This window comes from Giraffa tippelskirchi, chromosome 2 (genome assembly GCF_054371585.1).
Source record: "Giraffa tippelskirchi isolate mGirTip1 chromosome 2, T2T-mGirTip1v1.2.pri, whole genome shotgun sequence".
NCBI lineage: Eukaryota > Metazoa > Chordata > Mammalia > Artiodactyla > Giraffidae > Giraffa > Giraffa tippelskirchi.
In genome coordinates, this window is record NC_137276.1 from 130,326,981 (window position 1) to 130,339,232 (window position 12,252).

Here is a 12,252-nt window from a genome sequence, read left to right on the forward strand (position 1 = left end):
TGATGTTTCCATGTTTAGGCCGTTTATGGTTAATACTGCCATGAACGTTCGTGTACACTGGTTTTTGTACACCAACTCTTCATGTGCTTATTTATTGGCCATTTCTTTATCTTCTGTTCATATTCTTTGCTTATTCGCTAATTGGTTTGTCTTAAACTGTTGTAAGTTCTTTATATATTTTGGATATAAGTCTCTTATCAGATACATAATTTGCAAATGTTTTCTCCCGTTTTGTGAGCCATCTTTTCATGTTCTTGTGATGCATCCTCTGAAGCACAAATTTTAGATAGCAGTCTAGTTTATTTACTTTTGGTTGCTTGTGTTCTGGGTGTCATATCTAAGAAGCTACCATGTAATCCTAATGGCAGATGATTTACCTTCTCTGTTTTATGAGCTTTACAGCTTTAGGTTTTACATTTAGTTTTTTAATCCATGTTAATTTTATAAAGTGGGGGGTCCAACTACTCTTTTGGGTATTGGTTTGTTCCGACACCTTTTGTATTCTTTTCCCATTGAATTTTCTTGGCGTGCTCGTCAAAAATCAACCAATCATAAATGTAAGAGTTTATTTCTGGCCTCTTATTTATATGTTTGACTTTGCATTGATATCGCACTGTCTTGATCACTGTAGATTTGTAGTAAGCTTTAAAATCAGGAGTCCTTTAATTTTGTTCTTTAATATCTTTTTTTAATATAAATGGGATTTTCTTAATCTTATTTTCAGATTATTTATTGCTAGTGTATAGAAATACAGTTTCTACATATTGACCTTATGTTGTGCAGTTTTGCTGAATTCATGATTAGTTTTAATAGTTCTTTCATGTGAGGATTCCTCAGAATTTTAATATATAGAAGATCAGATCATCTGTGAATAGAGATAATTTTACAATATCTTTTTCTTAAATAACAATAAAGTAATATTGCTGTGTAGATACTAAGAACTTTGTATAGATATCCTTATATTTAACATGTGTATTCTATAATGTGTAATGTGTATTCTATAAACGATACCTAAAGAAACATCTTTTTTTTTTTTTTTTTTTTTAGATGGCAGTGTGGGCAAAAAAAATGACCAAAATTCAAACTCCTGAGAATACTCCTCGCTTATTTGATTTAGTAAAAGTAAAGGATGGTGTAATTCGCCAAGCTTTTTACTTTGCCTTACGGGATACCTTAGTAGCTGACAACTTAGACCAAGCCACACGAGTAGCTTATCAAAAAGATAGGAGATGGAGAGTGGTAACATTACAAGGGCAAATCATAGAACAGTCAGGTAATAGTTTTTTTCCTTTGCCATTGAGTCTATTTAATCCTGTTGGGATACATACATGTAAGTCTGACTTCTCTGTTCTCCAGGTACAATGACTGGCGGTGGAAGCAAAGTAATGAAAGGAAGGATGGGTTCATCAGTTGTTGTTGAAATCTCAGAAGATGAGGTCAGCATGTACAAAATTATAGTCGAGACATTTTTGTTAAAGCAGATTTATTGATGCATTATATACTAATAGAACATTATATACTATAGAACATTCTACTATTTTAAATGTACTGTAATCATATTTTCAATTAACAGGTTGAACTTTCTATAAATGGCTAGTGTATAAGCTGTGGGATTTCCTATGAAGCCTGTTAAAGTTCTAAAAGTATGTTAATTAAAAAGTATTTACACAACATACATATCTTTTTCTATTATCACATTTGGATCATATAATTTATTTCACTATTAACTTACTGTTTGACATTTTGTTTCTTCACAGTTACTGCTATATTATGTAATTATCTTTTGTATTTCAAAATAATGATTTAAATTGTAAATATAGCAAAGACTTCTGATATGTTTCCAGATTTTTTCTCAAAATATTTTGTTTCCAGAAGTAAAACAGAATGTCAAGATGCCCAGAAAAACCTGTGTTCCATTATCACAATCAGAACACTATACTACTTTCTTCCTTAAAATTCCGAAGTAGTTTATATTCTCCCTGGTAAATATTTGCATAGTATACCTTTACTGTAACTATAATTGATTATACAACACTTAAAATTGTCTTTTCACCTGAATCTATGATGCAGAAATTAGTTGACCATCTCCTAAGCATTAGGTTTTGGAATTGAAACTGGGTTGTTTGGTGTGTTTCTAGTCTTTTTTTTTTTTTTAATTGGAAGATAATTGCTTTACAGTGTTGTGTTGGTTTCTGCCATACATCAACATGAATCAGCAATAGGTATACATATGTCCCCTCCCTCTTGAACCTCCCTCCCTGTTTCTAGTCTTTGAGATCAGAAATTTGGGTTTTCATCATTTTCGGAAATTGCTGTTAATCTGAAATAACTCTTGGAGTAAACTTAATTTGCTGGTATTTTTCTTTGTAGGTAAATAAAATGGAATCACAGTTGCAGAGAGACACTCAAAGAGCAGTGCAGATTCAGGAACAGAAAGTACAACTGGAAGAAGCAATACTTCAGTTAAGGCATAGTGAACGAGAAATGAGGAATACACTAGAAAAGTTTTCTGCAAGCATCCAGGTACCTTTTCACCAATATTAGCTGAAACTATTGGAATTGAACAGCAATTTGGCAGAAGCATTTTACTGTTTGCTTATAATTTTTAAAATATAAGGGAGAGGGGGAGGTCGAGTTAGGGTCTGTTGATTTTTGTTTCCTTGAGTACTAATAGATAAATGTCCTGTCACAATGTTGCTCCAGCCACAGCTATTTCTGGTTTCCATTTGGACTGGACAGAAATGTGTCTTCCCTTAACAATGACCCTTTATTTTATTTTCTTTACAAAGTGGAAAGTTTTCTTAATTATAAAAAAGCAATGCATGCCCACAGTCTCTTAAAAAAAACAAAACCAGGGAAGTTTTTAGAAAATATGCAAAAGATTATCACCTTCAGTTTTTGTGTATGTCCTTTAACTTTTAGTGGCAGTATCTAGTTTGCGTGTGTGTGTTTATGTATGTGGTAGATGTTGATGTACATATTAAATTTGCATATGGATTTTTATAGTCTCAAAGTAACTTTTCTTCACTCGGTGATTAGTTTCCTTTTCAAGCAAATGTAATTTGTGTGCAATTGTATTGACATAGTTTGTACCAGTTTGATAAAGGTTTTTCTGTGTTGGCTGTGTACACCACTATGTTTTCAATATTCTTGTTAGGCATACCTTAATATGCTCATCCAATTATTTCCTTAGTCCTAAAATTGTAATTATCACCCAGTATGTGTACAGTGTTTTTAAGCATTTGGTGCATAATGCCAAATTGTTCTCCAAAAGTTCTAATTCATTTACTACTGGTAGCATATGCAAATAATTTTTCTAAAGATTTTAAGTACCTTTTTAATTTAAAATGTTTAAAGCAAATATTATTGTTTGTAAGTTAAAATACTGACCTTGAATTTTAAAACATTCTGTAGCGTTTATCAGAGCAAGAAGAATATCTGAATGTACAAGTTAAGGAACTTGAAACTAATGTACTTGCTACAGTCCCTGACAAAAAACAGCAGAAATTGCTTGAAGAAAATGTTAATGCTTTCAAGACAGGTATGTTTAAGTACAGACTTTTCCCCCTATATTGTCAAAAACAGGTTTGTAAATATTTGTAATGTTTAAGATCACAATCTGTAGAATAAAAAATAGTAGATTATATATATTATGTTCAAATGACCACTCTGTTTTAAGGTTTTTATTTTTATTTCATCCTCAGAAGGTATAAAGTAAGTACTAATAAATTAAGTACATCATTTGACAGATAAGAAAACTGAGGCACAGAATGGTTTATATAATTTGCTCAAGGTCACATAACGTATGATGGTGATATAGGAATTCAGGATGAAGGCAGTGTGATTCCAATACCTGTGCTCTTGATGAGAACTTAAAGAACATACATTTTTCTTTCCAGAACTTTTTTCTTCTTGTGTATATGTAAACATGTAAGTATTCTACCAAAGTTTTTAAACAAGAAGGGGAATTAGTTCACAGGCTCCTAGTCACAATTGGCTTTGACATTAAAATCCTCTGGTCATGTACTTGAGTAGCCCGCTTCTATTTGTATGTTCAAGTCATCTAGTTGCTCAGCCGTGTCCAACTCTTTGTGACCCCGTGGTCTGCCAGGCTCCTCTGTTCATGGGATTCTCCAGGCAAGAATACTGGAGTGGGTTGCCAGTTCCTTTGGATCTTCCTGACCCAGAAATCAAACTGAAGTCTCTCACATTGTAGGCAAATTCTTGACCATCTGAGCCACCAGGGAAGCCCACTTCCATGTTGGCTTCAGTTAAATGTCCATAGGTATGCATCTTATTGCAGGAGGTGGTAACAGTGAGTTTCACAGTATTTCAGTGACCCCAGGAAACACAGCCTTCATCACATCAAGAAAGACCCTTTTTACAGTTTGATTCATGAGCAAAGGAAGACAAATACTGATTGTTCATCCATAAGTATTAGATGGACTGGAATTGGAGCAATTATCCAAATGTTTAAAAAATGAGGGAGTTTCCTTCCAAAAGAAAAAGAAGTGAAAAGATTGTAAGCAGACAGATGTCCACTGTGCACATTGCATATTAATATATACCTGTATTTTTTTTGTAGTCATATTTATATTTTTAATATTGAGGTATTCACTCAAAAAGTATCTGCTACTGACCAAGCTTTGTTTTAGATGCTATTGATCAAGCAGTGAACAAAATAAAGTCTCTCTTTTCAAGGAATTCACCCTTAAGAAATAAGGAAACTAAACAAATACATCACATACTGTAACAGGTGGTGCTAGGTGATAAAAGTAAAACCAGGAAAACAGAACAGGATGGGGATTCAGATAGACACAGTGGTTAGGCAAGCTACTGCTAGAGATTTGAGCAGAGACCCAAAGGAAGTATGAGTGCAAATGTGGGAGAAGAGCATTTCAGGAAGAATGTAGAGGAGAAAGTAGAGGCCCTAGGGCAGGAAGTAGTATGTCAGAAGTTTCTAGCAAGGAAACCAGAATACCTAGAGTTAACTGATAGAAGAATCCAGATAAGTAGAGCCTCATTGGCCATGTCTCCAGGGGAAATTAAAAGCCATTGTAGAGTGATATACAGGCAGGTGACATAACCTGACAGGACCTTTTTTTTCCCTTGCATGCATTTTAGATTTGTATTTTGTTCTTGCAGACACAGACTTCACCCTACTCCTCCTTCCCCAGGGTACCTACAGTATTTGTTTGATGGAACGTAGTGGTCAAATAAAAAATAAATCTTTGTCATTTATAACAACACTCTCATTGAGAGACTACAAGAATTTGTATTTTATTTGAAAAGGACTCCTTGACTTCATTAGGAGCCCTATGTATATATATATCTCCTCTCGTGGAAGTACTGGTTATTATGATTAGACTCGCTTAATGTCTGATATGGAAGCCCATTTATGCAAGCATATCTTTAAGATTAAATATTTCATTTTACATTAATTTATATTTTAAAAATCTGGCAAATGTGTGGAGAATAAAAGGAGCAAGGTGGTATAAAATGGTGACTTTGAAATTATAAATTACATGATGTCCGTTTTCCCCTCCTATTTCTAACAGACATGCTACTATAAATGGGGGGGGCGGAATTTAATGCATGTTAGTTACTTGAAAATAAGGAAAGTGACGTTCTGAAGAGTGGAACCCTTTCCAGTTGCATACTTGGTCCATCCCAGTATAAGTCATGATGCCATGACCTCACAGCACTCTACCACACAAGGGAGCTAAGCACACAGACTCACCACTGTGAGCAAAACAATTCCTTCAATAAATGTAGTATCTTAGTATCGTTAAGGGAGAGGGGAGAGTTAGAAAATTAAAAGTGTCAGGGTTTTGTTTTGCCTTTTTTTTTTTTTTTTTTAATCAAGTGGTGATCTCAGAAATACAAAAAATAGACATTGTAATTAAACTCACTAGATGGGCTTTTAAAATCAGACTAAAGAATTCTTTGATAAATGTGGAACAAAAAGATAGTTGTAAAATTTGGAGAATATTGAAATTCCTTCTTACCTAACAGAAGAATAGACAGTCGAGAGGAAACAACAGTTAAGTCACCTTTCATCTTTCCTACATCATATAATGATTAGGGTTCAGATATGGAGAACAGAATACACTCTGGCTAGTGTAAATATGATTTTTGGTGTGGGAGTGTGTATTTAAGAGAGAAAAAGATTGTTTATAGGATCATTGTGATAACTTAAATTCTAGGTTAAACGCTAAGAATAATTTCCAGAGCTACTCTGCAGAACCATGAAAGAAACTATACAGCCTCTTCTACAATTGAAAAGCCATCTTTCAAATTAGAAAGATGACACTAACTGCCAGCAACAGAAACACATTGTACCTATCATAATCCACCCTGTCAAAGTTAATGCCTGTCAGTTTTCACAAAACTTTTGACAGGACATCAGAGCCTCTACTACCACCAAGAAAACTTTTCCATGACTTCCAGCAGAAACATGCTCAGTTCATCACTTTTGCCATCCAAATTGTATGAATTTTTCTTGATTGAGTGGACTTCAGTTTATGTCTAAACACTAGGTACAAGGGAATCTAGGAAGTGTAACTTGAGAGCCTTCTGTGCCACGGAGAAAAGTGCAACTTTATTCTATCTCCCCCACTTTTTTATAGGGAAGAGAATTTGAGGTTAGCAGAATTAAATAACCACAACTTCTTCACCCCCCCGTCTCTAGTTGGGTACAGAGTCTTAAGGGTAAAAAATCATTATGAGACAAATAGTCAAAGTACCCTATAAACTTCCGAAAAGAGTTTCACAGTATGAAGCCATTAAGAAATATGGGTTATGTTCACAGCTCAGCCAGATAATTTAACTATATGTTGTTGAAACACCATTTGTTTTGATATAGGGCATTCTGGTTTTGTGTTTGGGATTTGCTTTGTTTTTGAGGCCCTTTTCCTCAAGTGTTTAAAGTTTCTTTTGCATGCATCAGGTTAAGTTGTATTGACTGAAGAGATTTATTGAATGCATCTAACAAATGATGCTTATTAGTGTAGAAACAAAAATTAATTTTACTTTTTTTTATCCCCCAGAATATAACAGTGTGGCTGAGAGAGCTGGTAAAGTGGAAGCTGAGGTTAAAAGATTACACAATATCATCGTAGAAATCAATAACCATAAACTCAAGGCCCAACAAGACAAACTTGATAAAATAAATAAGCAATTAGATGAATGTGCTTCTGCTATTACTAAAGCACAAGTGGCAATCAAGACTGCTGACAGGTAGAGTTTGCATACTACCCTGTCTTCCTCTTCTCTACATCACACTGAAAAGGGGATTAATACTTAAATTTAATGTCTAATAAATGTTTCCTGTTACTTATTAAGATCTGACATTAAAAAAAAAAAAAGATCTGACATTGTTACCTAGTAGGATTTTAATAGGTGGACGCCAATAATAAACATTTATCGTATGATTAGTTTTTAAAAACTGATAAAACAGGTATGGCTTACCAAAATGTGGTTATGTAACTCCCCAGTTGTGAGGACATAGAAGTTAAGAGTTTCATTTCTCTGGTTTAGAGGAATAGATGGCGATTCATTTAAATAGATCTAGGTCTAAGAAGGATGAGATCTATTAGCATAATTGTTTTAGTAACTGAAAATTTTAATTAAATTATTCCATTGTCCCAAAAAGTTGTTAATACATTCATAATACAGGTCTTGTTTTAAATGTTAGAGCATTAAAGTATTCTATAATAAAGCGAAGTGTGTATAAAATGTTGAAATGTAAACAACCTGTTTGTCTTAAAATTATAAATTGGTTGCATGGTGATTATCTGGTTATTCGGTTATTGCAGTGTCCTTTGTTCAAAGGTGCTAATTAATTAATAAGCAGTGTTGTACCTACACACAGGTATCAGTCACAGGGAAAAAATAGTTGTGTGTGTGTGTGTCATTGTCATCCCTGTTGTCCTTTGTCCCATTTCCTCCCCTCACCCTGCCCAAAACACTTACTTTCCCTGACTTGAACCAGGAAGTAATTTACTTGAAGGTATAGTTTCAAGAGTTAAAGATTTAAGGACCTCCAGTCTGACAAGAAAATGACAAGACTATAATAATACAGTGGACAATTTTGCTTCATAGTCTTAAGATTGAATGAAATTAAAATTTTATATAAGGAAGTATCATTATACTAAGAGTTTAATAAAATATACAACATCCTACAAGTGTGTGTATAAACATAAAAACCAATTGAAAGATTTTTAGTAAAACATAAGTTTTTAAATCTATGATAGAAAACAGTGTCACATTAATGTCATGAAAAGTTTTTAATACAAGATTTTGCTTGTTTAGAAATCTAAAAAAAGCACAAGATAGTGTCTCACGTACAGAGAAAGAAATAAAAGATACTGAGAAAGAAGTAGATGACTTAACAACAGAGCTAAAAAGTCTTGAGGACAAAGCGGCAGAGGTTGTAAAGAATACAAATGATGCAGAGGTAAGATGTGGAGAGGGGAGAGGGTGCTATTTGAAGCAGTAGAGAATTATGGATGCCATCAGTACCTTGTAAGCATTCAGTAGGGTACACTTATAACTATATTAACTTTCATATATGTAATAAAAAATGACTATTTTAACTTTTCTGTAAGTAAAAAATTTTCTTTAAAGTGAAAGAGGCATGAGGCGAGAGTGCTAACTTCATCTTTGTAATGTGAAAATCCCTGTTCTGAGATCATCATATCTATAGCAGCTCTTTTTGTTTTTTAGGCATCCTTACCAGAAATCCAGAAAGAACATCGAAACCTACTTCAAGAACTAAAAGTAATTCAGGAAAATGAACACGCTCTCCAAAAAGATGCACTTAGTATTAAGTTGAAACTTGAGCAAATAGATGGTCACATTGGTGAACATAATTCTAAAATAAAATATTGGCAAAAAGAGGTGAGAATTGTTAAGTGCAAATTTAAAATACCTTTTATGAAAAAAGTTGGGGTTTGTGTTTTTGAAGTATGTTCTAATTCTTAATTTCATGCTATATAATCACTTCTCAGGTTTAAAGAGTAATGGTTAGAATTAGTCAACATTTTTATCCCAGGGCTGATACAGAGGTTGAACATGAACACTTGAGTGCTACAACTATTTTTTTTTTAAGTCCTTTGAAAAATAGTTGATACACAAATGAGTCACCACTTCTTCTTATACGCCATTTTGATAGGTAATTTGTCTTAAATTTGTGTGTTTTTTGGTTTTTAATAGATTTGCCTGTCAGGTCTTAGTTGCTACATGTGGGATCTTTTATCACGGTGCATGAACTCTCTAGCTGTAGCACCTGAGCTTAGTTGCTCTGTAGCATGTGGAATGCTAATTTCCCAACCAGAAACCAAACCTACATCCCCTGCATTGCAAGGCAGCCTCTTAACCACTGGATCACCAGTGAAGTCCCTGGGAGGTTTTATTGAAACAGTGAATTGTAACACTGTTTTCTAATATTCATCTAACTTTATAGATTTCAAAAATATCACTGCATCCCATAGAAGATAATCACGTTGAAAAGATTCCAGTTCTAAGCCCAGAAGAGCTTGAAGCAATCAAGAACCCAGATTCTATAACAAATCAAATCGCAGTTTTGGAAGCCCAGTGTCATGAAATGAAACCAAATCTTGGCGCCATTGCAGATTATAAAAAGAAGGTACAAGTAAACGACTCTTGTGTAATGGTCAGAAAGTCTCTAGTCCTTAGCCTAAATTGTTAAGCCTTTATTTTGTATAATTAGCAGTTTTAATTCCCATGTCAAATGTATAACATGTTTTTCTCATATTCTTTTCATAGGAAGAATTATATTTACAACGGGTAGCAGAATTGGACAAAATTACTAATGAAAGAGATAATTTTAGACAGGCATATGAAGATCTTCGAAAACAAAGGCTTAATGAATTCATGGCAGGTTTTTATATAATAACAAATAAATTAAAGGAAAATTACCAAATGCTTACTTTGGGAGGCGATGCTGAGCTGGACCTTGTAGACAGCATGGATCCTTTCTCTGAAGGAATCACGTTCAGGTTTGTAATGCCATATACCAAATTTTGGATTTTTCTGTTAATATCTCTCTACATATTCTCCAAACTTAGTATTTTTTAGGGGTGGGATGTGACAGTTAAGTCTACAGCGTATTTTATTTGATAAGTACTAGTTTGCCTACAGGCTTCCTTTGTAGCTCAGCTGGTAAAGAATCCACCTGCAATGCAGGAGACCCTGGTTCAACTCGTTGGTCAGCAAGTTCCCCTGGGGAAGGGATAGGCTACCCACTCCATTATTCATGGGAAACAGAAAGAATAGCAAGGATTACTTACTGATCTACTGTTTATATCTTAAATTTTTGTTAGGTGTTCTTATGTGTTCATCCTCCAATAATATTTTTATAAAATAACCCACCAAGAATTTATGTTCATGAAAAAGCAAGTTAGATATTTCCAAGGAAGGTGGTAGAAGCCAATTACAGGAAACAAATCATGGAGTCTTTTAATTTAGCTTTACAAGTAATTTAAGTGATGAGATTTTCTTAACTATTGCAGTGTTCGACCACCTAAGAAAAGTTGGAAGAAGATCTTCAACCTTTCCGGAGGAGAGAAAACACTTAGTTCATTGGCTTTAGTGTTTGCTCTTCATCACTATAAACCCACTCCCCTGTACTTCATGGATGAGATTGATGCAGCCCTTGATTTCAAAAATGTTTCTATTGTTGCCTTTTACATATATGTAAGTAATCATTTAGAGCTTTTCATTCTGAAAATTATGTGTTCCCTAAACATTACACATGGAGTTCTTTGACTTCTTTTGAGCTTTTACCGTTCTCTCCTCCCATAATATTAAAGGAGACCATTTTATTTGAGTGAATAGTTCCATTTTGGAAAAGTAAAATATAAATGTAAATTAGTAGCAGAAACACAGGTAGGACTTGTTTCTTTTCCCAGATCTTTTTTCTACTAGAAGACTTCTACTAGGCAACTATCCTTCCAAATACTTGAGTTCTTCTCTTACCCAGATACTCTCATGAATTATCCATGTTGTCATTCTTGTTCATATTATCAGTGTCATGTTCAATTTATTGCCCAAGAAATATTTTAGGGAAGTAAAGTTAGATCTTTATTATGATTCATATATTTACATATATATGTATAATTTTTCTAATTTATTCTGTTTTTTTCTCTTTAGGAACAAACAAAAAATGCCCAGTTCATAATAATTTCTCTTCGAAATAATATGTTTGAGATTTCAGATAGACTTATCGGAATTTACAAGACATACAATATAACAAAAAGCGTTGCAGTAAACCCAAAAGAAATTGCATCTAAAGGACTTTGCTAAACTTGCTTCATCTGAAGACTTGTCAAATCTTACCGTAGATCCAACATATTGTATTTACTGACTTTCTATTTGTAAAGAGTTATAAATTATATAAAATACCTATTCTTAAACTGTATCATATAGTTTCTATTTTATGCTGTTAATTAAGAGATTGTTACAAGTTTAATAAAAAATTCTCTATGCCTGTTTCTAGGAGATTGTAAGAATCTGACAATTTTGTAAGTTGCAAACTATGGAGAAAATAAGATGCCTGGAAGGTCAGATAACTTCCCCTTAGTTCCACACTGCTACCTGCCGAGTTAAAAGTACATTACTTGATGAATAGTACAGTTGTAAACTAAATCATGTTAAACCAGTCATTCTGAATTGTAAGAATGAGAATTTGAATATTATACATTCTTAAGCTCAATGTGCTTGACTGTTTAAAACACTTATGAAAGGGCCAGCAAATGTCTGAAATAACTTGAGTGGGTATATCAGTAGGTTGAAAAGGAAAAATACCCACTATAGTTGCGTCAGAAAAAGAAAGATGTAAGTGTATAAGGGTTAATTTCTTTAGTATACATGGAAATTAGGATGCAGTACTGTTTGTCCATCAAGTTGTCAAAGGCTTTCTTGTTATTGTGTTACACTGCATTAGCTCAAGAATATACTACTGGAAATTAGCTGGCAACCACTTCATTTTCAGAAAAAATCCTGGTATTGAATCAGAAGTCTGGTCTAAGCTATTCCATTTCTAGATAGCCTGAGGAATTAAAATTTAAAACTATCTTGTTATTCATAGTGCATTATTGTTTAGTTACTAAAACCCAACAAAGTCTGTATCATAATCAGTAAGATGTAAATACATCAGCATGGACTTAAATAAAGTAAGATCTAAAATTCAAGTATGGTCATTTGTTTATAAAGTCAAGGTTATACAAG

General features: G+C 33.5%; 1 protein-coding gene across 3 annotated transcripts in view; it reads left to right on the top strand.

Annotated features, from left to right (window-relative positions):
- SMC4 (structural maintenance of chromosomes 4) overlaps nucleotides 1-12,215 on the top strand; it is a 34,969-nt gene extending 22,754 nt beyond the window's left edge. For all 3 annotated transcript variants that reach the window (XM_081570706.1, XM_081570708.1, XM_081570707.1), the window contains 11 exons: nucleotides 1,048-1,273; nucleotides 1,357-1,436; nucleotides 2,371-2,523; nucleotides 3,415-3,541; nucleotides 7,050-7,239; nucleotides 8,314-8,458; nucleotides 8,728-8,901; nucleotides 9,467-9,649; nucleotides 9,790-10,022; nucleotides 10,536-10,719; nucleotides 11,176-12,215. In XM_081570706.1, the coding sequence (XP_081426832.1) occupies nucleotides 1,048-1,273; nucleotides 1,357-1,436; nucleotides 2,371-2,523; nucleotides 3,415-3,541; nucleotides 7,050-7,239; nucleotides 8,314-8,458; nucleotides 8,728-8,901; nucleotides 9,467-9,649; nucleotides 9,790-10,022; nucleotides 10,536-10,719; nucleotides 11,176-11,328 (1,848 nt within the window). In that variant the 3' untranslated portion in view covers nucleotides 11,329-12,215. The remainder of the gene's footprint in view (nucleotides 1-1,047; nucleotides 1,274-1,356; nucleotides 1,437-2,370; nucleotides 2,524-3,414; nucleotides 3,542-7,049; nucleotides 7,240-8,313; nucleotides 8,459-8,727; nucleotides 8,902-9,466; nucleotides 9,650-9,789; nucleotides 10,023-10,535; nucleotides 10,720-11,175) is intronic.
- Nucleotides 12,216-12,252: the final 37 nt, after the last annotated feature.